A 27,848-nucleotide genomic window follows, 5' to 3' on the forward strand; every position below is an offset into this window, starting at 1 on the left:
CCTTTTAGGCGGCGCCGATGCTAATTTTTTTGGGTAGCGATGATTGGCGACTATCAACATATCGGGGCCAGGTTTTTTTGCTGTGGAAATCGTATTGCAACTCGGACCTAGCCCCAAATATGTTGCAAATCGCGAATCAGCGCTCCCCAAAAAATTAAACGCCGGTGCCGCCCAGAAGCCCTGAAAAAGAGACCACAAAACTGCAGGATCCACGAGTGGGACTCCATAACGCCGTTTTATCTGCAAATCACGTACTGCCATCTAATGTTCTGGTTACTGTCATTTTCCGCCACATTGTACGACCAATGTTGTAGAAAATGTGCAGCCATTTATTTGAATACGATTATTGGAATAGGTACATTAGGTACAGATTATACCAGGTGAGACCGCTGATGAACCATTCAGTGACCAAAACTTTGATAGATCCCTCAACGGGTCCGCAACGGACTTTCAAGGAGCGCTCAGTGATCTCCGAGGTCTTTCAAAGATTTCGAAAATCCTTCGATGATCTCCAACATGATTTAATGATCTCTCAATATTTATTTTACTGATCTCAAAGATCAATCAATGATCTCTGCTTAGTAGTATGATGTCTTCTAATGATCTCAATGACCAATGATGTGTGACTGCTCATCCGTTTCTTGACAATTTCCGTCCGAACTTCCTGTAAAACTTGGCGTGCAAAAGACACTAAATACAATTCCAAAACGCCGGCTGTGGAACCTACTTTGCAGGCTAGGCATCAGGCAGGTAGCGGAGTGTCAGGCTCTGGGATGTGTTTCCATCAGATCTGACATACTATCAGGCACCATCTGTTCCTATGAAACTTTGAAACTTTGTTAGACCGTACGATCCGCAAAAACAGAATTTCTGTCTGGAGAGATAGATACGGATAACATCAAAATGCTTAGGGTGGAATAAAAGAAATCAAGTTGCATTTTTTTAAGTTTTCTAGAGCAACATGAACCATCAGATTTTTAGGTTGAAGATTTCCTTGCCAAAGGTTAGAAGAAAGGCAAGGCAGCGTAACAGTGTTGCTCACATAGAATAGACAAAAATTATACCTCCTATTACATAATACAACATAAATCAAGCAACTCCATATTAGGTTCTCTAAAGCTCCAGACAGTTCATATAACATAGACTATCTTTCACCAGGGATTGAGAATTGAAGCCATCTGAAACGTCTAACTCTTAAGAGAACCTATCGAGTTGCTTGAATTTATCATGTATTTTACAGTTTATGTTCTACTTCTACTTCTACTTTAGGTACTGTTGGACTTCCCCCGATCTCTAGAACAATTCAGAAAAGAAGACTGGCCCTTGCTGGCCATGTAGCACGTCATGAGGAGATGGCTGCCAAAGTTCTCCTCTGGGAACCTGATGCAAAGAGAAAAAGGGGACGACCGAACCTGACACTTAAGAAAGTCTTGGAGGAGGAGGTTGGGTTAAAGGACTACAACCTGCTAGCCGCCATGCTTGATAGAAATGCATGGTTAGACATTGTGAATGGCACCTCGTATGAGGACGACCTGAACTGAACTGAACTGTTCTACTTGGATGTCTAAACTTCATCGAAGACATTTCATTGTGATCAGATCTTACCAATAGCAGCTACCCAACAATTCGATCTCTTTCAAGCCTAACGCTAGAGTTCTATAAAACCTGCGCGTTCCCACCTGCACAACAGTGATAAAGGTTATATCGGTAGTCTTATTACTCGTCTCCTATCTCGTAAAAACGATGAATAGTTGACATCGTCTATTTCCGTGTCTTCAATTACCAGTTCCCTGGCGTTATAGACTATTCCATATCATTTAACTGTTCGTCCCTTCCGATTCAGGACCGTTAATGTAAATATAGCGACACCAATGCCGGATTCTAATCCAGGACAATCATATGCTTACTTGTTTATAATTGGGCCATAAACTCCAGTTATCAGTACGGGCTGGAGCAATAACGCCTGTAGATGTCCTGACGGATGGAGGCAGTGCGGGTGTATTTGTTATTTTTATATCCCTGGGCTTTAGGAAGGGGTTTTACGGGTGTTAAAGGTACCGGGCGGATATGGCATCATTTCCGTGTCAAAATATCGTATCAAAATACGTACCTTGAACTAGCGAGAATACGTCTATGAGAAACGTATTTGTACTACAAAAACGATATCGGTTTACGTCTACGATATCGTCTTGGTACCAAAATACCGTTATATTCCGTTATACACAACAAACCCACATTTTTTTGTACATACGCAATGTAACGGTATCTGTATCCCTGGACCATATCGTAGACGTAAAACGATATCGTTTTCATTGTCAAAATACATGTAAGTATATCGTAGACGTATTTTCGCTGTTACGTTTCCTAATACCATATTTTGACACGGAAATGATGCCAAAGGGTGGAAAGGCGAACGAATTGTCTCATCAAACCAGGTCAGATGTGCCTTGCTGGCGGAGGGTAACAGCCGCGCGGAGGCTACGTATGTACACAGGACAGAATACAAAACTTGCAACAAACATGATGCATTAACATATAACGATATGATAATGAAGTAATGGATATGGAAGCAAATGGTTCGGTATGACAGTAAAATTGATGGAGGCCCATGTCCGGACCCTTTACCCGATGGTGAGATTTGGACACACTAAAGCTTATGACTTAGAGAGAAAAATCAGGAATCAAAGCGTTTTGAACTAATGATGAAATTTTGGGTGAAAGACAAAATTCAGGAAGCGGTTTAACGGGGGACGGAGGTACCGAGGCGGAGAGACGAACGAATTGTCTCATCAGACCAGGTGTGCACTGCTGGCGGAGGGTAACTGCCGCGCGGAGACTACGGAAAATCGATATTGCCAAACTTATGGGCCTCGGTGTGTACACCATATGAGCGGTGCCAATATCAGCCCGCTATTGGGAATATATGCATTACAGTCATATCTACAAGTCCATAAATATTGTGAGCGGAGGAGGAGGTGCGATGCCATTATTGTATAATTAGACGCGTTCTTTATGGCTTTTTTGGATATTTACTGGAGGGAATGGTTGAAATTTGTGTGTTTATGACTAGATGGAATAGAATGATGAATAGGGTAAACATTTTTCTTAGATGATTATTATGATCACTTATGGTAGACAATGATGAACGATTCTCTTAGAAGAGAACATAATTATTGTCATGTAACATTGGTGTTTGGGGTGAAGTAACTTGGCAAGTAAGTTAAGATAAACGAGTTGGTTATTTAAAGTATAAATGTAGGGATTACATGTGTCCTCCGTTTTTCACCCCTTTTACAGAGACAATTCAAACGGATTATGAAATTATCTCATCCATTCATCAACCTAACGTGGTTTGCGCGGCCATATTTCCCAGGTGGTGCATTAACTCATCTAACCCTATACCCACATCCCTCTGTTAATTCGTCCCTTTGGAATTTATAGTCAATATCAATGTATTCTTCTGTCATCTGCCGTTACTACAGCACTGTACACTATCTGCCGCCGTGCAGTTATACATGCGTCCTCTAAACCAAGCTTTTGTTCTTCTCCTTATGTGGTTGCTGTAACAGTTTTCTTAGCTTTGTCCCCAACTCCTCTGTCTCTAAACCTTCGTCTGTGTCCTCTTGTTTTTCCGTAGACATCACCACAACTCCCTTTCCCTTCTGGTCATATCAGCCATGCTCCCTTACTTGATTACCAGATTGTCAAAAACGCCAATACCAACTTCCTTTGCTTTTTATTACCTCCCTTCAGATTACGGAAGCCGTCCTCTCCCCTCCCTTCCGCTCAATCACTCTCTCCTCTTATGTATGTTTCCCCACCCCCACACTCTGTATCCCTCTCTACCATTCTGCGGAAAGGAGGCTTCCCACAGACGAGTCGGGAACCAAACTGCTCTTAAGACGACGGAAACCGCCCTCTCCCTTCCCTTCCACTCAGTCCCTCTCTGCTCTTATGTACGTTTTCCCACTCCGCCTGTCTCCCTCTCCCTACCATTCTCAACAGAAGAGGGCCGGGTCTCCTCAGACGAGTCGCGAGCCAAATTGAGCAGTTAGTGTGACGTTTATCTGGCACGAGACAGGCGGAGGACTAATTCCACCGACGGCGCAATCAGGGCCGGGTCAGAGGTCGCCCCTTCACGCCTGGGCTCCTGAGGGGGCTGCGAGATTTGGAGAGACTCGCGCGTGGAGCGATAAGAAGGTCCATGCCCTGCTCTACCGGCAGTTGTTAAAAGGTTAACGATGGGGGTAGGAAGGCAAACTCGGCTGGTCCTGTTGGCGCTGTGTGCAGCAGCCTTGTGGTCGGGCCCGTCTCAGGGGACACCGCACCGCGGGGATACACCAGGCGGGCGGGGGGAGAGGGAGGTCCGCCCGGCTGGTAGGGGAGACCCGGTGGGCAGATCGGACAGGCAGGACCCGGCGCTGTGGGACGTGGTGGAGGCGCTGGAGTGGACCGTGGACTTCTTTCGGCGGTCGTACCGAGACATCAACCTGGACGGACTGTACGGGCTCAGGATAGCGGAAGGTCAGTTCTGTTTGTAGATTTAGCATTTTACACTCAAAGGCATAAAGTTTATACTTATCTAAATGGTATAACTAATAGCTACCTTTTCAGGTTTCATCGGTGCATCTTACACCAACAAGCTTAAGCTGGTATCTTGTCTCTCAGTCTGGTTTTAAAGCCTTTAATTGATATGAATGAGGGATGCGACACGATTTGAGATCTACCATATTACACTGAGTCTACCCGTTTCAAACGGTATCGTCCCAATGATAGTAACTATCGTGAACCCACGATGATATCACAAAACGCTACAACTTTCCACCCCAGTCTGATTTACACGGAGAATATGGCTACTTTCTGTGGCGACAATAACGGCGGGTCGTTCTGTAGGTTGTTACATTGATCTACTGTCAGAACAATCCCTGCAACAATCTGTTACCAAGTCCCTTTGTGGCAATCTGTTCGGCCGCTTACAGACCTTATATGGGCACCGGCGGCCACCTGCACATACCTGCACATTGTTACAGGTGTGTGCCGGTCTGAACACACCTTTAGCAGTCTGACAACGATTATTCACATAGGTGAGAATCGATAAGGAACATTAAGGTCTTAAGAGATCGGCTAGGTTACCCTAGACCTGAACCATTAATTTTCATTACGACCCGGGTCTAGATCAACCTGTAACAGTTTATTAGTGATAGATTATAGGACTGCGGGTCGCCCTCCTATCGGCCACATTGCCGCGAGGAGATCCCCTGAAGCATCCCTCAGCAGCGCTCAGTTACTGCCGGGGTATCGGCGTATCGACGTTATCGGGTTGCCGGATCGCCATCCGAGTGACACCGGCCATCTGTAACCGGGTCCCCGGGCTGCCGTTCATCGGCGCACTGGATTGGGGGGAAGCGCAATTGGCTCCGACATCTGCCCCTGACCCCGAGTCAATCCGGAAGTTCAATTACTTGGACAGCCCGGTGAGGGAGAATCCCGGTGTCGCGCCGAATTTCTGCTCAGACAAATCTTCGCTACGTGGGGTGCGGTAGTGCGGGTGCCTGGATTTAGAGGGTTAGGGTGGGGTTTAGGTTTGATACTAGGGTTAGGGTTAGGACGGGTCTTAAGCTATGTTAATCAAAGTCATTGGGTAACTGATATCTAAAGCAACTAGTTTAGCACCCCTATACGGTATTGATAAAGTGTCCTTATTATCCCTATAAAGCGTCGGAGCAAATACTTGGCAGGGTTAAAAATCTGGCTTGACACCGGGCTGCACAACCAACACTAATGCTCACCGACAGGACAGATTTGTATCCGAAAAAGGGCCGGAAATCGGCCATCAAACAAGTTCGGTACAGGAGTTAAAGTGTTTCTGGCATCTTGTTGACAAAACGCCCGGAAAATGGCCATGTGTGAGATCATTGATTTTGTTAGCGTTATCTGATTGTTTAAAGCGTTAATAGACACCCATTTCGTTCGTCACTGATTGCTTTGCGCTCTTCGCGATCCCGCGGGGAATTCGGCATACACATCTGGGAATCAGTTGCAATATTAACCAAACTTGGTCATTATTGGTCTGAATTATCAATGAAATGAGCGAAAACTCCGCTAACGCAGAGGGAATCGAAAGTGGGGCAACGCGGCAACCTTTTAGAGCAGTTTCTAATTACAGCATGCGATCCTAGACCCGGCATTAATGATTTAAACGGCACACATGAATATGAAGTATCGTGGATACAGCCGGGGTGAATCAATAGTACCGGGTCTTCTCGCTCCCTTTCTTGGGGCGAGAGATCAATGGACGTCGTTGGTCCGGCAAGCGGGAAAATTAGGACAATGGAACCTCTTGTATCGAGGGCAATAGTTGTAAAGTATTCAGTCAGGAGCGAAGGTCGCAGAGATACTTAATGCGACCTATATTTTGTTTCTTTTGATTTATTTACTTATCTGGATTGACCCCATTTGTGGACGGATTGACATGGCAGGTGGCCTTCACTTGTTCAAGATGTCAGCCCAGATCTAGGCTGTTATAGGTTTAAACCACTTACACCGGGAAGGGCCCCTACTCTTGTCGATAGTTAGTTTCATGGGGATTCTTTAGCGTTTGGCCCTCCTTAAACAGGGGGCCTGCAGCTTTACGCTCCATTCGATAAGATGTTCCTAACCGTAGCATTTTCACCTGAGTCAAGTGAGGAAATAGGTGTTAAGTGCTTTTCAATGGGTCAACATTGGGGCCTGCTAGGGATTCGACCCTAGAACCTTTAGGTTATAAGTCAACAACCTTAACCACAAGAGCACCTGGCGCTGTGATATTACAACTTTAGCTGATACCTTGGCAACCGCTTTTCGTAGTCGTAGCACTTCCCGACCACCATAGAGAATATAATGTGACGTCTTGGGCGATGTCATAGGGTTATACATTCGTATTCTGCAATCTAAACCTCAGCCTGAAGGAACGGAAGGGATCGGGAAAAGCAAACACCAATTACAGTTTTGTTTTCTCTCAAGGCATAACCATCGATCTCAACATCGATCACAATACTTCCTCAGGATTGTCTGCTAAGTTTCCTCATATGCGAGATGCTTGTTTTTTCTTGCTTTTGAATTTTTTAAGATGTGGTTAAATGTGGTTGGCATAGCGTTGTCGCATTGTACTTTCTTAAGTCTTGTTGTAGCTGATCATCATAATAATATAGACTTACTTACAGAGAAAACTTATATGCTTCTGATGTAGGCATCCCCATCGAAAACAATTTGGAAACGAATAATCTTGTTTGTACCGTTTTCCAGAGATGTCTGGAATAACTATCGTTGCAATGGTGCATTTACCTGCATTTCAAATATTATCTTAGTTGTGTGCCTAAAAATTGCCCGAAAACCCCCTATTGCAAATGGTTGTTATTTCTTGTTTGTACCGTTTTCAATATTATGTGTTTGACATAACTACAGTACTATGGTGTCTTTTATTACGCTTCCAGTGGTGTGAGACTTTCAAGCCTCAAAACTGCTGACGTGGAATCATTTTCATCTTTAGAGTAAACTTCTCCATCGAGAGACATTTACGGACGGCCCCTTATTTCCACAATAGCAATAGCCCGCCCGTGGTTATTGCAGGAAGCGGCTGATTCCAGGTAACTGCACCTGGGGGAGTTCTGTGATGTATGTACCAACGGTGATGTCTGCATCAGATATCTGTGATGATAGAACAGGAAGAAGAAAATGTAGGTTATATTGGTAGCCCCGAGAAGAAACGTGTTGAAAATGCAGTTCACACTGCCCGTCCTTTCTTTGCAAAATCTGCCCTTTCGTCAACTATAAAAAAGATGATAGAACAGGAAGCAACAAATGTAGGTTAGTTATATTGGTGGCACCAAGACAAAATGTACAGGAAATTAAGTTGTAAGCTTTTGTTTCCCCAAATCTCTCCTTTCATTTACACTAAATCATTTGTATATAAAACGATGATGTCTACATCAGATATCTGTGATGATAGAACAGGAATCAGAAAATGTAGGTTACATTGGAGGCCCCATGCAGGAAGAAACGTGTTGAAAATTCAGTTCATGTTGAGCGTCTTTGTTTGCCAGAAGCTCCCCTTCCGTTTACTCTAAGCGCGAAAGATGGATTGCTGTAAGTTTTTGTGGGTACCAAATCGATAAGTGCCAGGGCGTATTATAAAGACACAATATTCGCAACAACTCAACCCCAGAAACATCAATGCTTTCGACATGGGTGCAGTTTTGCCAGTTTTATATGGCACGAGGTTATTTTAGAGGCTGTCGGTACAAATTTATTCTTGCTTTACACGGGTATATGGGTTTATCACGTTAGTTTTATCACCGATGTTCCTGATAGGGGACTGAAGCTTGTGCCGATTGTACGATTTAATCATTCGTTCTCGTGGTGCGGATTTATCACGTTTATCCTCAATACGAACATAAATAGTGTTTTCCTCCAGATGCATCGTTAATGCTTTTGGCACAGGTTATCCCTTGTGCTTTTGGTGAGCTAGAGCTATTGGCGTGTATCTATCGTGTTAGAATTTGAGAGCCCTTTATAGAGTCTATCCTTAAGTTAATAATTATCATCGAATTTATCGTTATCATCCATTTGTATCGTCATGGGACCTCGCAGTCATTACTTTAATCCTAGCGCCTCGGTACATGTAATTATTTTTACCCTCGATAAGATAGCTATCTTTTAAGCAGCTAGCCAGAATCGCCACCGATGTTGCCCCTGTACAATCAATTTTTTTGGCTATGTACTTTGTTGTATTATTTTTGTCTCGTCCGAGTGTTGTACTGCAAGAACACGTTCACGTGGTTTAGTTCTTTCAAATTCATCTATCTATTTATTTAGATTTAAAAGAACAAATATAAGATCGAGGAGCCGAAAACAGAAAAAGAGTAGTTAAACTACAAGAATGGCTACTGATCAAATATTGGAACAAAAATGAACAATGGAAAGGATTGTAAAGAAAACCAAATATCAAACCAAGATCAAACAAATAGTGGCAGTTAAAAGATAGGAATGATAAAATAGCTAGAAAAGTACACGGATGAAAGAAAATCAAGTAACCAATATAACAACAATGCTATAAGATAACTGACAATAACATGTGATTGGTCGATTGTCATCATGCATCAGCTGAAGATTGACATGGCCTGTCCTTGGTGCTGAACATGTTGTGCAAACCTCTACAGCAGTAACAGCACACACCTCAGTAGTTTACAGCTTGTTATGCCCACATGTTGACTATAGAAACCACACAGTCGATGGTATAAACTCCTCCACAAGCACGTGACTCAGATCAGCCCATTTTTATCGCCCCTGTGAAACCCCGGCCGGTCGGCGGTATCGTCTAATCTCCGCTACCAGATGAGCCAATTTTTCAGAGGGATTTTAATCAGTGCCACAACTCCGTAGCAAGATATACTCGTAGAACCTCATATAAACCCTCTGGTGGCCGTCTAATAGGAAAAGTAGGAAATAAACGATGTTTACAAGAAAAATAGGTCTTGCCTCACCGTACGCGTTAACGTCGTAAACTTTACAACTGTTAGCCTGTGGTCTAACACTATGCATGACAGATGTTCTTTAAACTTTACCAGGATCATGAATACAAACTTAATACCAAGTAGGCTGAGTCCGGCCATATTCATATAGAAGAACTTTATTGCACGACAATTGTACATGGTACAAGGTATGGCAATAATTCTTTAACATATATAACACAAAATGGAAGTATAGAATAAGACTTAACATCATGATTACTAATACAATACAATAAGGGCTAGCATACGTTTTCGATATTGTGTTATAATCATCGATTTAATAATTAGTTTCAGTATAAATAAATCGTTATTAAAAGTAAACGCCATGCAAAATTTCACTTCTTTGGCAGGTAAGTACGAAATACGATATCGAAAATACCACAAAACGACGCAATTGTGATCAACAATATACACGAATTTACCTGATGTTGAGTTGTGACATGAACGATTTGCAAATGTTCACGATAGAAACAGAACAGACGAGAGTTGAATATGAAAATACAGCTAAGTCAGTGACTAACGTTTTATGTTGAACTAGGCTGAGTCAAAGCATATTCATGTATGAATAAATCGTCATAGAATTAAAAGTAAAGCGCCATGCAAAAACTGACTTCTCTGGCTCGTAAGTACGAAATACATATTGAAAATACCACAAATTTTGATCAACAATGTACGCATGATTTGTGAGATTAACGATTTGAAAATGTTCACGTTAAAAATCAAAACAGACGAGAGTTTATATAAAAACACAGCTAAGTCAGTGACTAACTGTTAATGTTCTAGCGATCGACTGAGCGGGGACGATAAACGCTGCACGGCATCAGAGGGAGCGGGGAGAGGATTAAAAAGTCTTCCTTAATGGCGTTCTTATCAGTTCTTGGTGTTGGCACATTTCGGCAGAGTGGTTAATCTTGTTACGGCAGCCGGGTACTGCTGCCCCGTCAACAGATTACTTCTCCGGCAAACACGGGGGTGGCGACAAATCCGGTTTGGCCGTGAAACATTCCAGACGAAGTTTTTTACGTCTTAGTCAAGTTGTTATGAGTTTTTCCTCCTTCTTATTGATAACCTAGAGCTGGTAATATTTAAGATACCATCTTATGATACATTCAAATAAACAAAATGTGTAAAAGCTAGGCTCACTTTCAGCTATTATTAGCTCATATTCAAATTCTATAACTATACAAATAACAATAATGCAATATTTCCAACAATGTTAATCATGTTATAAGATAGATTTTAATGTAATTGTGTGCACATATTGAAACAATGTGACATTCCAGATGAAGTTTTAAGTCTTAGTCAAGATGTTATGAGTTTTTCCTCCATGTATCTCCATCTTATTAATAAGCTAGAGCTAGTAAGATTTAAGATGCCCTTGTCTGGATTAAGATATCATCTTATGATACATTTAAATAAACAAAATGTGAAAAAGCTAGGCTCAATTTCAGGTATCATTAGTATCACATTCAAATTCAATAACTATGAAAATAACAATAATACAATATTTCAAACAATTTTAAAAAGGTTATAACAAAGAATTTTAATGTAATTTTATGTACGTATTTGATGAATGTGACATCCCAGATGTGGTTTTAAGTCTTAGTCGAGTTGTTATGAGTTTTTCCTTCATTTGACTCTATCTTATAAATAAGCTAGAGCTGGCAAGATTTAAGATGCCCTTGTCTGGATTGAGATATCATCTTATGATACATAAGGCGGGCTGAGCAGTATGGAAGATGATGATGATTTAAATAAACAAAATGTGAAAAAGCTAGGCTCACTTTCAGTTACATCAGCTCATATTCAAATCCAAAAACTGTGAAAATAGCAAAAGCCAATAATACAATATTTCAAACAATGTTATCCATGTTATTAAATTTTAATGCAAGTGACATAATGAATCAATGTGACATTCCAGATGAAGTTTTCAGTCGAGTTGTTATGAGTTTTTCCTCCATTTGACTCTATCTTATAAATAAGCTAGAGCTGGCAAGATTTAAGATGCCCTTGTCTGGATTGAGATATCATCTTATGATACATAAGGCGGGCTGAGCAGTATGGAAGATGATGATGATTTAAATGAACAAAATGTGAAAAAGCTAGGCTCACTTTCAGTTACATCAGCTCATATTCAAATCCAAAAACTGTGAAAATAGCAAAAGCCAATAATACAATATTTCAAACAATGTTATCCATGTTATTAAATTTTAATGCAAGTGACATAATGAATCAATGTGACATTCCAGATGAAGTTTTCAGTCAAGTTGTTATGAGTTTTTCCTCCATTTGACTCCATCTTATTAATGAGCTAGAGGTGGCAAGATTTAAGGTTGCCCTCGTGGTGATTAAGATATTATCATATGGTACGGATCAATAAAAGAAAATGTGTCAGCGCTTACTGGACAGCTACAGAGAGAGAGAGAGAGAGAGAGAGAGAGAGAGAGAGAGAGAGAGAGAGAGAGAGAGAGAGAGAGAGAGAGAGCGAGAGAGAGAGAGAGAGAGAGAGAGAGAGAGAGAGAGAGAGAGAGAGAGAGAGAGAACCTAAAGATTCTGCTATCCACACATTGTGTTTGTCACACCAGATACGCACGTAGCAAGTACGACCACTTTTCATATTGGATAACGGCATGATTAAGTTATAAGGCCTGCAATTAACCGATGAAGACTAGGAAAATCAATACCTTGTTGAATTGCAACGCAAATGGAAGCGGATGTCTCTTTATGCATGTACGGAGTATGATGTATGGCAGACCATGGCCAACCGTATACAAGTACGTAAGAGGGATATAGATGTAATAAAATGGCGACACAGCAATATTGCATAGCACTCGTACCAGTTTATTTCGACGTTCATTCACGACGTCTTCGCCTCCGCGTTGGCCTGCCTGGTTCCTCTCAACCGCCGGTTGTAAATTGAGTTCGTTGTCCTAACACGACAATTTACTTCCCTTGTCGTTGCTAACGAGATATTGGGGATGCGGAAATGAATTTTCTGACGCAAAGCACACTGTATATTGCATTGAAAGCAATTTACAAACGGCAATAAAGAGCGCCATCTCTCTCCTCCTAGATCATGGACCAATCGTTTTCGGACAGCTCGCTCGGCCAGTCAACATGAAGTTCTCACCAATCTGTTTCAGGGTACTTACTGATAGAAGCTGGTCAGTCTGCGAGTGGAGAACCTAACACCGTAAAATGGAGACTGTAAAAGCGCTAAATAATGCATGTGGCTGTCTGGAGAAGCCCTCGTGTAGTAAGGGGATTATGGGCGGAGGCATCCTCGCGCTGATGAGTAAGTTTATAAAATCGAGGCTTAAGCTGTGATGTCGGGGCTAGCCCGAGTTGATGGCGGTTTCACGTCGTCCTTGTGTAGCACATTGTACCGTGTAGTCTATTAGATGACCTGTCAGATCGTTTATGAGAAAGCCAACCGGCCAAGGGTATAACTAGAGGAACATTAGTAAACTTTGTGCAGTTGATATCATCTAAACCTCACAACCAACTAAACACATGTCGAATGGGACGATACAATAGGATTACTATCATTCGCTAGCAGTTCACTTTTCACTTCTTTCAGAAAGCGGTAGCTTGAAAAACACAAACAATTGGACGGAGTCTGCCTCGGAGGCTATTCTATTACTCTGTAGGTCATGGTAATACCTACTGAGCAGCACATCATCTTCAGCCAAAAGTACAATTTCTAGTTCCAAGTACGGGAGGTGCTGGTTGGGACAGTTGTAAATACGACAAATTGTTGATGATACAGGTTATACCTTATGGAGTTGATAACATACAATACAACTTTCTTTTGGCATTCCATCAGCTACTGCCAGCCAAACTGACTACACGGAGAGCTGAGTACATGTAAGGCAGACCAGCTGTTCAGTTCGGCTGGAGGCCAGCATAGTTTGCAATCTCTCCTAGGGTTGCCGACCTTTGAAGGAGTATCGTGGTGTAAAAGCTGTATTTGGTGTAATGGCACAGGGATGTTCGACTTGCACGCTTTCCGCCCAATCAAAACGAAGCACGCCGTTAGCTAAATGTGCTGGGACGCACATCATGCTGTTGATTGGTAGGCCAGAGAAAAGGCCACATTAACAACTTTGTGTCGACAAGCTTCACTCAGTTGATACAATTGACCTGGATACAAATAGTGTCCTGTTTTGTTAAGTGTCCAATCGGTGCCAAGGTTATGGAATGATGACGCTCAGTATCGTATGAGGGTTTGGGGAACTGATGTTGCCAGTATAAATCATCCATTCTTAGATTTGAAAGGCTCCTCCTGTTTCCTACAGTGATGTATCTCTCTAAAAGGAACATTATGTACGAACCGAAATGTAAGCCTTATATTCAAATGAAACTTAATCTGTGAGGGCATTTAAAATGGTGAAGAACTGATCGAAAGCTTCGTGGTAGGGGCTTTATGTTGTGTATTCTAATAGCGTTAGCCGTGGTCTGTTATCCAATGGAGCTGAATGATGGCTGTTTTTTTAAAAGGTTTGCCTAATGGATATGGGTTGTTCTACCTTTCTAGAACGATTGTACTAGATGTAAGGTCGTTAAGTGCCCTAGGCATGTGTCAAAGTATTTACCCGCTATCTTTTTAACATTTAGCATCCACGCAACGCTGAACACGAAACAAAAGTGCTGACTTGAAGCCAAATTCAGCATAACTCTCATAAAACATCAGCCATCCACCTGCACTTGACTTCGAAATATTCTTTTAAGTCGACATAAATATTGCTTAACGAGCGGCCATGATATCTTTCTTTGACTTGATTCCAATTGTTTAACTTGAACTCAGTGTTTATGGCTAAATAATCCATACAGTACGACCGCTGGTGCCAGAAATGTACAGTTATCTCTCTGTGCAGACTGTCCAGTGGGCAAACAGATCGGCGATTTTTCTGGACGAGCTGCTTCATCATACGAGCTACCAAATCCCTTATCGATCCCTATTGACATGTAAACTCTTTTAATTGATACACCCGATACCTTAGCAAAACGGAAGCTTGGACGCACAAAGAGCTTTCCTAATGTACGATTGAGGTATGAGGCGTATGGGATAGCAGCGCTTTTAAGTGTCATCTAGCAAAGTTGTCGATCTACCAACGTTCGAGACTTTGATGAGGATACGACCTGGCAGATCAAACTTCCTCTGTTAACTCATCAGGTCCCTAAAGCAACGGGAGGCACAAATGACCGTCAAATATTGATGGATCCAAAATGGCGGGATGGTTTATTGATGGAATCACCGGCGACACGTGACCTTAGTAATTAACCGGGTTGATCCGGATCGGTGATCGGAAATGACGAGGAGAGATAATTAGGGCACCGTCAGGAGGGAGCGTGTGACAGGACATTGGAGATGAGTTACGGCACGAGAACATCGAATAAAAAACAAACTCATGCATACAGATTGATGCATTGATACACTAGTAATATAAATTTGCCATGCATTCATTTTCATGACATTCAACAAACCGGGAAACAAACTTGCATGATATAGTTCAGCGGCATAGCTGACGAATTGTGCAAATTTGTATAAAAGCACCAAATTTGGCATACATGTGCTTGGATGCATCCTTAATAGTTTTAGATATGGAGGCATCTCATATTCTGCCCAAAATCAATTCTACGGCATTTTCAAACCAAAAAATGTATATTTTGGGCTCCTGTTTCCTGGTATTGAAACAAATTACCTGAAATTTGGTATAGGGATTACTATCAGTTATAACCGTAACCAACACGAATGAAACTGGAAATTAGCAAAGCGTGCGATTTTGTTAAGTGTAGTCAAGAGGTCGTGCTGAAAGCTTCGAGCCGTTTGCTTCATTTTCACAAACAATTAAACTCAACACCCCGCTCAAATCCCGCGAGACGGCGTGAATGGAGTCTCAGGTGTTGAAAATGGACACCCCTGCAGGGTGTTGGGTTTCATTAGGGATGCCCTTCTCCTGGGCTTTACTGCTGCTGATGGTAGGTACACGCCGTTACGTCGGTGTGAAGATAGTGTCTCTCTTAGTAGAACGGACGTTTCTGTTGGAATGGTCACTTTGGTAAGCCCATAGAGAATATTTCCGGCATGTTGTAGTGTTATTCTCTCTGATTCCTTATGTTGTGTCATCGTTTTGATTGAGACATAGATAGAGTTATGACAGAGTATTAAAAGTAACAGCAAGGATATGGACCCGCACAGATGTACCTTGCCTTGGACAGAACATATTCGTTTTATCTAATCTAAGGCTAGCTTTCAATGATGGCCCTTTACCAGTAGGACAATAATGGCTGCATAACAGTAAAGGCAATGAAATAAAGTTTTTAATGGTATATAAAAAGATGAGTAAGACAAAGCAAAATAAGCCATATTGTCATGTTAGAGTCTCAACCTGCCTACTCCTATCTATTTCACCACACTCACTCAAGGCTCTGACGTGAAAGAACGCGTAGAAATGTCCATGACTACGAAATACCCTGCATGCAGTCAGAGCAGCCCGTAGATAGCATTTAACTGGTAACCTTGGTGGTTGACCAGAAGTTGTAAATACGTCAGTCGTGGCGTAGATCTTTATGACACGTCGCACGTTTGTAAAATATATAGGATTACGTTGTGTACAATAACGTAAAATAGGCCATATGCATAGCCGAGCTGGTTTACGATATTAGTTCATGAAATGATCTGGTTCTATGAATAGGTAAAACGGTCCCTTGGGAACAGATAGGCTATAAACACTGATACTACCCTAACCCAGACAGTAAGGTCCTAAATAACACCGATGGCCCAAACACCTTATATCCCCATTCCAGTAGGGCTGCGACCTCGCCGCGCTCTCTCCGCGACTAAGATTGAACAGAACGCTCGACGAATTTCGTAGATAAAGAACAACTCTTTCTACGCTTTGTGTGTCTTATCGTGTTGTCACTTGTCAGTCATACTTTTGAATTTTGCACCGATGGCCCAAACACCTTATACCCCCATTCCACAAAAGCTGCAACCATGCCGCGCTCTTTCTGCGTCCAAAAATTGACCACAGCGCTCAACGAATTTTGTAGATAAAGAACGACTCTTTTTAGTTTTAGGCTGTTTTTTCGTGTTGTCAGTCATACTTTTGAATTTTGTATTATGTTCTAATTATAGATTGAAGGGTTACACAAACCCAGCTTAGGGCGCATCAGGTCGCAGTGAGAGCGCTGTCTAGTGGAACGGGGACCTTGGAGAAGCGGCTGTAGAAATGGTAGGAAAAAAGCAATATGGGTCTGAGGACAACAATATTCATGTCCTATCTATTGATCGACATGTTCTACTCCTGGAATGACTATTCTGACGGAAATTCAAATGCGTTGTGGCCGGTTATGTGTTCCGCGTGTGTGGTTGGGATTGTAGCTGTCATTAGTCCAAATTTGGACCAATGAACCGATGGTCAAAACACGTTGGAGAAGCGGATGTTGAAATGGTAGGAAAAGAGAAGACATTAGAGTTTGAGGACAACGTTGCTGTTTGAATATTTTCTATTGATCGAAATGTTCCACTTAAAAAAAAAAACATTCTGATGGAAACTGTAATGTTCATACAGTTGTGCGCATGGCTGGTTATGTGTTCCGCGTGTGTGGTTGGGATTGTAGCTGTCACAACGCAGCAATTTGTCGGACAATTTCATCCACGCGTCCGGGAAAGACGTTTCTTGCTTTCTGCAATTTGGACTCACTCAACCGATCAGGGAGGTAGTGGGCTGGACAGCTGTGCTACGGAATGCAAACGTTCTGATCTGAGTGCGACGTAAGAAAGTTCTAGCACTAATTTTATCATGAACACGCGGATAGAAAATTCAATCAACATAAGCCTGTAATTCAATAAAAGTTGATGTAGATTACAAATTACTACAAAGAACATTATGGAGAATCGATGTGGAAGACAGGTTTACTTTTGAAACTCGTTACGACGATCGTCTTCGTTCCTGAAATTTGATTTGTCGTCAAATCAAATTTGCACATTTTGCGCACGTGATAAACGAGTGGAATCGGTTCCGACAGGGAAGATGTTTTGTATACATGATAGTAGTTTATTGATCGATCGATCGATTGATTGATTGATCCAAAAACAATCTCCTAGCGCTGATTTGTGTCCTTTGTGTTGAAAACTTGAACAAGATAAACGAATAAAACTAGCGCACTAACATGTAGAACAACCGACGTCTTTAGTTAAGGGTCGTGTGGTATGTATTATGTATTTTAATCACATTGCATATTTGATTATTCAGTTATGTTTTTACTTTCATCAAATTGATACGCATTACTTCAGTCATATCTTGCTTATGTTATGTTTGTTCGGAAATTTGCCGACGTTTGTCATTGTCTTTGTCTAATCTTATTTAGCTTTTTTGTGGAGCTGTAAAATAAGTTACTGTACTTGAGTGTAGCGCCACTATGTCCATGTCCATGTGTATCTTGTTTCTGACTTAAAAAAAACGACGTCTAGGCTGGAATCTTCAATGTATCCCATGTTTTTATCGGCTCGGAGATGTCTTGTGATATGAACCAGAGTCGTCACGCTGTCAGCTCATATTTGGGAACTTCTTAGAAGAGAAATAGATGACGTGATGTTCATATTGAATCCTCCCTCTCGCGGGTAATATCTGCCGGCGGAGCTAAATAATAGATGCCCTGAAGCAAATTCTCATAGAAGGAGCATCGGGAGACGGTCTATTTTAAGGTTATGTCTCTTTATGTCATACCGTGCCAATTGAAATGGTACATGTAGATACGATGTTTATGAGAATTGAAATAAGCTCCAACCCTCACTTTGGCATATCTACGTCCTTTAGATGTAGTTTTTTTTAACAGGTTAAGCATGTATGTATCATTTTTAATGGGACCGAAATTTTGTAATGGCAAAGGCAGGCAGAAACTGTAAGTAATGTACACGCTGGCAGCGAAATGTAGCGCATGTCAGGCACTCAGAAACTGTATTCTGCCATCATATGCTACATGGAATGCACGCCACGGGCCGCACTGGAAATAAGGCACCCTATTGTAGAAACAAGTGTGATTTTATTTGTAATCTTTTTATAAGTAAATATGCATTTGTATCTTATCTGTGAATTTGCGTCTCCCTACACGTTATGTCACACGACCATCGTGACCTGGGATTTAGTGGACCTACTTGCTTTCTTATTTCCGAATAAAGCATGATTTTACTACGATACGTCATGGCTGATAACTTCCGGACACAAACACGGTTATCAGAGAGGCTCCCCCGGCGGCCTTTGTAAGTTGATACCTGGGGTTCAGGTGGGCATGTTGTGGGCTGGGAGAACTATACAGTCGGTTTGCGGTCCTGGTGGGTACGTCTTTAGCTATAGTGGTGTGTTCACCGTGAGGTCAAAAGGTGATGACCTTTTCCCGTATCTAACGGAGGAAAAATTAACCAAGAGAGGCGTTGTTAGCTTCTTATTTGGAACGATTAAGGAGTAATAATCACGAACAAAACGTCTGCATTGTGTAGTGTGGACCATATTCTGTGCTGAATACTGAACAGCACAGTTGCTGGGCTGTCCTTGTGATGGAACTACAAATAGGCAAGCAATTGGTAGTACTATACCGTGGTAACAGATGTACATGACTGATATACATGTAACAAGTTCTAAGATACCAGCTCGGAAGAAGTCTATTGCCATCAGTACCTCATGTTCACCAGATGACAGACTCAGTCACTCGTTTGGATATGTCACGCGTCCCTAGATTTTTAGGATTCTGAACGGCTTTGTGATGAAGGCCCTGATTACTAGCTACGGATGACGCACCAGTGAAAGGTCATGTCCCTGGTGCTGAGACCTCAGCTGTAATTCCCGACAATCAAAATAACTACGGGAAGTCCTTGGTTCGTGACTGTGCTTCATACAGGGGGTTCATAGCTCTGCTAACAGATCAACTTTACGGGCGAAGGAGGAAAAGTATTGAACGGATGACGCACCAGTGTAAGAGCTCGGCTGTGATTCCCAGCAATGAAACTAACTACAGGAAGTCCCGGGTTCGTGACTTTTGGAGGACTTTCGTCACGTGATAAGATTAACTTTATGAATAGCCAAGGGAGAAGGAGGGATGATTGTAAACGTAGTAAGCTCGCGGCAGACACATGTATCAGCTTGGAGTATGATGCATCAATTGGGCAGTGTAGCGTAGCTACACAGATGCACATTCATATAGATTGTTGGAAGGAAGCTCCACCGTTCAAACTTGGACAATGGACAAAAGAGAATGGAATGTTGGTTAACTGCAGGCTCGTGCACAAGTAGGGTATCCAATGCGGCCACGTGGTTCTAGATTGCTACAGTGCACGGAGAGTTCTGCCAGTTGCTATCAACTTTACTGGAGTTAATGTTACAGTTTTTCACTTTAAAAGTAGTAGGAACGTACAAACTTTTAGATGTGGTCACCTCTATCGAAAGGTCGAGGAACAATTTGAACAACTTTTAGTTTGTCCTTTAATGCCATCTGAACTTGCCTCTATGAGGACTAATCAATCTAAAATGGCCACTAGGCTTTTATGACCATATTTCCTGTGTCCTTTGAGTGCCAAGCTTGACTGCAAATGACCTGTATGTTATTACCCAAGTCGTCCAAAAGTGTTCTCAGCGTCCGTTTCAAACGCATTGAATCCATTTGCCAATAGTCAAACCTGGAGCGACGCTGATCCTAGTTGAGCCGGGGATCTAGTAAGCTGTCACGCCGATGTCTACTGAGGGTAGTGTAGCGTACAGCTACATGCACACACTGTCAGGTACACATCCATATAGACTAGGAAGTCCCACTGTTTAAACTTGGAAAACGGACAAAAGAGAATGCAGTGTGTTAAACACACACTGCATTCTCTTTTGTCCGTTTTCCAAGTTTTCTACAGGCCTCTCTACATTTGCTCAAGTCGTCCAAAAGTTTTCTCAGCGTCTGTCCCCAAAAGCACTGAATCAATTTGCCAATAGTCGAACTGGGAGCGACGCTGATCCTAGTTGAGCCGGGGATCTAGAGAACTGTCACGCCGGGGAGTAAACCAGCGGGCGGTGTAGCGTATAGCTACACACTGTCAGATACACATTCATATAGACTAGGAAGTTCCACATTTTAAACTTGGAAAACAGACAAAAGAGAATAGAGTGTGGACGTGGGTTTACTGCATGTCTCTCTACATTAACTCGAGTCTTTCAAAAGTTTTCTCAGCGTCTGTCCCAAACGCATTGGATCCATTTGCCAATAGTCAAACCGGGAGCGACGCTGATCCTAGTTGAGCCGGGGATCTACGCCGATGTCCACTGAGGGTAGTGTATATGTAGCGTACACACTGTCAGGTCCATATCCATATAGACTAGGAAGTCCCACTGTTTAAACTTGGAAAACGGACAAAAGAGAATGCAGTGTGTGTTTACTACAGGCCTCTCTACATTTACTCAAGTCTTTCGAAAGTTTTCTTAGCGTCTGTCCCGAACGCACTGAATCCATTTACCAAAAGTCAAACCGAGAGCGAAGCTGATCCTAGTTGAGCCGGGGATCTAGAGAACTGCCACGCCGGGGAGTGAACCAGCGGGTCCGGCGTACGTGGGAGGTCCCATGGTGACCACAAATCCGCCCGCAGAAGAGGCAAACTGGTGGATAAGCTGTTCTGTGACACTTTAATTATAGGGGCTAAACGCGGTGATCGATCGGACAGGGGGAGACACAGTAGGGCAAACAGTATTGATTATAGCTGACAGCAGCAGAATGCGAAACAAAGAAGAGAAACATTGAATTCCCTCCCCACACTTTAAAAAAAAGGTCATCAGAAGGAAATTATAGCTGACAGTAAGAGAATGTAACAAGAGAGAGAGAGAGCAACTTACGCAGGCTTTGTTGAACTTTTCGAGATTTTTGTACTTCATGATATGCGTATTACCGGTGCTTCGCGGGTAACAATGTCAACCAAGAAACCTACAGCTAAAGGACGTTCTGACAAACCACACGCGCAGTGCCAAGTACGCATGATGAAGGCACATACTGAAATACATCAACGTAGTGGAAATGAAATTAAAAGCAGTTTAATCAAATAGGTGTCATTTCGAATCATACCCGCATCAGTTTTGTTTGAGTTCACGTTTGAGTTCACGTCTTCTATCCTGAGGTATGAAGACCATTACTTTTCGGTGTAAGAAAGCGTTCTTTGTAGTGTCCTTGTAGCACCAGAACACCAACCTGGACGATTCATTATGAATCAGTATAAAACCGGGATTTTTAATATACATGTACCATTGTCCAGGAGCTGTAAATGACCGATCAAAATTGGAATGCTACGAAAGCTTACACTAATTGCTTAATGATTACTTGCTGTCATCTTGGATTTATAAAACAAGTAAATAAACATTGCATTCTGATACCGAATTGAGTAAAGACTTATAGTTCCAAAGAACATCATAGTTCTCATGGGCATTATTGATTGAGTTGAATCAAATCTCCTGCACTGCCTGTGAGATTTATCCTACAACTCCCCTGGCACCCCGGTCCATAGTCAGTAATCCGGCAGCTTACCGTGCACAATGTCTGCCGGATACCAGGCCTCCTGAGCCCGGAAGTAAATCCTTTTGTATCGATGTTTTCAAGCAGCCGTCTTACGTTACTTTGGTACTGGACAAACGTAGTGACGTCGTCCCTTGATGAATGTCTTAATTTACCCTTAAAGGATTTGCCTCTGGTATTTTGAGATTACATTTAGCAAAAGGATGTTTATGTCATGTTCAGAAAATCGTCGTCATATAGTTCTTCATAGAAATATTTCGAGTCGGTAAACAGAGAAAAATAATAATACATTTATACAGTAATTCAGTATGGTGTCTCCAGGCAGTGGGTTGTAATTTACCAAAACAAAAAGTACATCATTATCAAGAAATTTTCCATTACCAAATACAGGTAACCCCTGCGGGTTATGTTGTTAGTATAAGAATTCAATGTCAACGGAAACGCTGACGGGCATGTTCATTTAGTACAGAAGTCTCATATAGACGTTGATCCCAAACATCAACAACAGTAAAGCCCTAGTGGTCCTTCAAATGTATTGACAGTCATGAATCGAGCACTGCGGAGAATTCTGATCCACCACAACTCACGACAGTAAGAACTCGCAGCCATCCCTGGAAGTTATTCCCCAACAGCCGTGTATGATGGATTGATGCTAAAGTTAGGGCGAGGCACTTGTATATTGATTTGTAGATGTGTATATCAGTTGGCCGTCATATACATGTATGTACCTCAAGCACATCGCGCTGGTACATGGACGCAATGAAATATGCATGCATAAGTTTTACACTGTGAGTCTTTCTGAGTATTCACAGTGGGCTTATCATTCATGATACAACCTACATTTTACGATTGGTTATTGCACGTTCCCTGTGCCTTTACAAAGATGAAGAAATTGATCCAAGAAAACGACAACAGCATATTGTGTGTCAGTAAAATGCTGATGTAAGATTTTTCAAAGGCTGTAACGCTTTGTACATAAAAAAGGAATTAGTGATAGTTTTACGCCAACAAGCAGTTTCTAAAGCAGCTGGATATGTTTTGGGGAACGGTCAGGCGTTTCAATAATAGTTTTACTTTATCATGTGAGTGTTATATTGGGCATTCCTTTACCCTCTAAAGAATGAGACAATATTCAATGCTCCACAGTAAATGTGACCTGCCCCATGACTTCCTGGACCTGCTCAAAGTTCCAATTTGTCAAAAACCTATTTGACAGTCCGTCCAGGAGGTCCAGCTGTAACAGGCTATCTGAGGTCAAAGCCATAACATAAAGACGCCGCAAAGGAGACAACTGCGCAGCTTAATGATAATAATAATAATAATAATAATAATAATTAAAAATGAAATAAAATTCGATACAGTAGATGGTATCTTCAATGTATTTACTTTGCTCCAACCTGCTCTGTGTAACGTTTGTGCACATCATGTTTCGTCTTTAGGAAAGCATTTATAGCTCAAAAACAGATATGACCTACACTGGGACTCTTTGAATCGTATCAAAGTTCCAGTTAGTCAACAACATCTTCCACGAGATGTCCAGCTGTAAGAGGTGATCTCAGGTCACGGCCGTAACAGAAAAAAACCTAAAGAAGACAACTGCGCAGCTCACTTCGATACAGTAGATGGTATCTTCAACGTATTCACTTTCGAAATTTCCTCCAACCTGCTCTGTGTAACGTCTGTGTATATCATGTTTTCTCTTCTTAGGATAAAATATTTAGCTCCATGAATGACAGATATAACCTGGTGCGTTACGCCGACGGGCGGATATACCGGCTGTAAAGATACAGATATGACCTACACTGTAACTCTTTGAATATTATGGAACTTCCAATTTATAAAACTTATAGTTAACAACATCTTCCACGGAATGTCCAGCTGTAAGAGGTGATCTCAGGTCACGGCCGTAACAGAAAAACGTCATAAAGGAGACAACTGCGCCGCTCGCTTCGATACAGTAGATGGTATTTTCAATGTGTTTACTTTGCTCCAACCTGCACTGTGTAACGTCTGTGTACATCATTTTTCTTCTTTAGGATAGCATTTAAAGCGCAAAAACAGATATGACCTACACTGGGACTGTTTGAATCTTATGAAACTTCCAATTTATAGTCAACAACATCTTCCACGACTTCCTTCAACTGTAAGAGGTTATCTCAGGTCACGGCCGTAACAGAAAAACGTCATAAAGGAGACAACTGCGCCGCTCGCTTCGATCTGTCTGAAAGGCTGTTTACTCAGCAGTTCTACAAGAAAGCGATAAGATCTTGAACTGGTTCCAAGGTTCCGGCGACATTGGTAGTCACCTTGAGAACTGCTGCAATCAAGAGCCAATAATCTAATCTTCTCGGCACTTGAACTTGTATCGGTCTCTTCATTTCCTACCAGCCGACGTGTTAATCAGTGGACTTAAAGAGAGCTGTAGATCTAGAATAATGGGGATCTGTAGACCATTTGTGATTAAAACTCAGCTGTCCGTTCGAAAAAATACGCGGATCAGTCAATGGCAATTGTACGTGCACGAAAGCGTATATATGGCAAACACAATACTTAAGGCAACCGTTGTTTTTTTAGGAAATTGAATGGAGATGATTTAACTATATTTAAGTGTTCGTGGTCATATAAGTTACCGGATTCTCGTTAAGTCCCAAGTTAACTAGTTAAGGATGATCTTATCAATCATTGATTTGTACATTTGGATAGTGTCTCTAGCAGATGTCAAAGGTTTGAGAACCATATGGCAAATGTTGAGTATAAATGCGAGACGGAAATACATTTAGCGATGGTATCATTACATTTGGATAGTGTTTCTAGTAGCAAATGTTGAGTATAAATGTGAGACGGAAATACATTTAGCGATGGGATCATTACATTTGGATAGTGTTTCTAGTAGCAAATGTTGAGTATAAATGTGAGACGGAAATACATTTAGCGATGGTATCAGTACATTTGGACAGTGTCTCTAGTAGATGTTAAAGGTTTAACAACCATATGGCAAATGTTGAGTATGACTAAGAGACGGAAATACATTTAGCGGTAGTATCAGTGCTATAAAGATCAATGAATCCACTGCAAGTCCATCGCCTGCCACGGCACGGGTATTGCACCCGAGGTTTGATGGGGGTTAGGACTCGTTCATAACCTGGCAGAAGGTGCATCATCCATCACGTCTTACGGGCCAGAAGGGACGGCTGATCTTCTGAAATCGTTGGGCTGCTATAAACACGACACAATTATACTTTGGAGTGCAATCGTTCGCCTGAATTATATTCTTAGAACTGCGCAATCGGCGTACGTCCCCAAGGTGTACCCCACTAGCTTGATGAGACGGCAACGACGTCTTGTCTCATTATCTTAGTTGTCTGTGCCCAAGGCAATGTCAAGTACTGAACGTGGATTTGTAATGAAATATCCCCTGTGTTAAGTAAGGTCGCTGAGTTCCACTTTACAATGTTTTGAGTTAGAGATCTTTGAAACTCTCGATGCGTAAAATTGCATACTGCTGGCTTTGGTTTCATACATTTTTCTATCAAATCAAAATTATTGATTCCTATAAATACGCGTATGTGGCATGGCCAGGCTTTTTAAGGCTTTTTTTTTACAAGAACAGTAATTCCAGATAAGCTGTCGACCGTACAACAATAAACAAGGTAGAGATCTTTTATTTTGAGAGGAATAGATTTGTGTGAGCATAGCAAACCCATCGTCTTACAAGACAGGAGAAGGCCGATAATACAAAGCCCACATAAAATTCCTTGCGTAGAAGTCGAATGAGAAAACACAACACTTCATCTTAATTAAAATTTAGTTAGTGAATGTAAATTAACAAGTGTCAACCGTTTCTTTTTAACTTCTCCAAGATAGTGACAAGTTTCCTTAAAACGTCTCAGATTATATCAGGTTAGAACCATTCCTTGTCAATGAACGCTGATGCCGGGCCATTCACTGATGAGAAATCAGTCGATAAGCTCAAGGTTACAGGAAATGAAACAGATGGGTTTGTTTTTACTTCATGATACTTCCTGACTTCAATCTGCAAATCAGTTAAAATCATTACTGTAAGTCTTCGTGATGGGTTCGCTGATTTGAATCGATTTCGAAGAGGGAGTTTTTCTTGGCCGGTAGCTGAATTTGATGTCTCCAGTTGTTATCTTTATAAACTGTCAGGCATCAACGAAGGAAGACTAGATTCCTAACTATGGAATAGAAGATCAGAGTTCTTTGTCTATATCTGTTGTTTTTATGTTGTGAACGCTAAGATAAATAAGATCGACTAGCTAAAACATAGTATGTAAAATAAATAAAAAAAGATAGTATTGACGTAGCGTTGTCGGTATGTCCGTCGCCATATTGGTGCACAATTTGCATGCCAAAAATCGTTCGTCATGCGTATGTACACTGTACACCTATGGGCACCAACATGGTTGACCACCACTGCTGCAGACACCTCCAGTCTCTGTTGCTTATAGAGCAGTCTACCACTTTTGTAACGTCACATTATACAGATAGAGCACATGACGTTGATTTGAGTAAACTAAACATACCAACATAGTATCCTAAAGTAAGGTAAAGAAAGCAAGAGCACAATGTTAACTTAACATGTTTCAAAGTTGTGGCGAGATTGTGCTTTTTTCCAGGACAGCTTGTTCTGATGTTGTTATTGTAAACGCTACTTTGAATAAAATAGATTATAGTGTCCTAAAGTAAAGTAAAGTAAAGTAAAGTAAAGTAAAGTAAAGTAAAGTAAAGTAAAGTAAAGTAAAGTAAAGTAAAGTAAAGTAAAGTAAAGTAAACAAGGCCAATATGTTTACATGTTTACAATTGTTAACGAGATTGTGCTCTTTCCAGGGCAGCTCGGTCTGATGCTGGAGGCGGTTGAGGACGGCTCGGTGCACCACACGGTCCGACACGTCATCCACAGGCTCGCGCGCATCAAGGTCAGGATCACACGGATCTCCCACCATGCACTGCACATGCTCAGGTCACGTGACATGGAGTACTTCCGGAAGTTCGAGGCGGTTGTGAAGGAACCGTTTCTACTGAGGACTCCTTGGAAATACCTGAGGACAGACGGGGTGGAACAGCGAGAGGAGACCATGACGGAGACCTGGTTTCCTGGGAATTTGAGCGACCATTGTCTGGCTGAGGTCACAGGTGGACTTAACTCCGAACAACACAGGTAATTGATATTTAGTACACGATTAACACACTGAGGTTTTTGACTGTTTTGCGATTCTGGGCTGTGTGAGGAGCTTTGGGCTACTCAAGTGGAGTTTTCCTACCAGAAAACGCTACCGTACTTGAGTGGCCTAGGGTTGGCCTTGTATAGTCCTAAGTCGACCCAAAGTCGACTCAAAAGCACGTGCGTAAACCCAGCCTTAAACGCTTTTGCCGCACAAAACGTCATCTACTATTGAAAAAAGGTCTTCAAACAAGTGGGTCAGCGGTGCCTGGAGGTATGTATGGCATCCTGTTCCCAACGAGTAAAAGTTTGGATACATCAAGCACGTTCCCTCCCCCCTCTCTCTCTTTTTCCATATCTGTATCATCGGATAAATATGTCATAGTTACATTGGGAACAAGGGCATTTGTAGCCAGCAGAGCAGCGCCCCTCTCCAGCCTGTTCCTTCCAGTGCGTCATCTTTGGCCTCCCATGTGCGCCAAAAAATTGGTCTTTACTCTCACATAAAGACGCACTTGAGCTGGGACGGGCTTCGCTGCATTGAGCTGCCCCCCCCGTCCTTGTATATATGTAAATAT

At 42.0% G+C, this 27,848-nt stretch overlaps 1 protein-coding gene across 1 annotated transcript in view; it reads left to right on the forward strand.

Annotated features, from left to right (window-relative positions):
- Nucleotides 1-4,050: 4,050 nt before the first annotated feature.
- Nucleotides 4,051-27,848, forward strand: part of LOC136441190 (UPF0764 protein C16orf89 homolog) — a 33,466-nt gene continuing 9,668 nt past the window's right edge. The window contains exons 1-2 of the mRNA XM_066437325.1: nt 4,051-4,524; nt 26,937-27,267. Of these exons, the coding sequence (XP_066293422.1) occupies nt 4,242-4,524; nt 26,937-27,267 (614 nt within the window). The 5' untranslated portion in view covers nt 4,051-4,241. The remainder of the gene's footprint in view (nt 4,525-26,936; nt 27,268-27,848) is intronic.

This window comes from Branchiostoma lanceolatum, chromosome 9 (genome assembly GCF_035083965.1).
Source record: "Branchiostoma lanceolatum isolate klBraLanc5 chromosome 9, klBraLanc5.hap2, whole genome shotgun sequence".
Classification (NCBI taxonomy): Eukaryota; Metazoa; Chordata; class Leptocardii; order Amphioxiformes; family Branchiostomatidae; genus Branchiostoma; species Branchiostoma lanceolatum.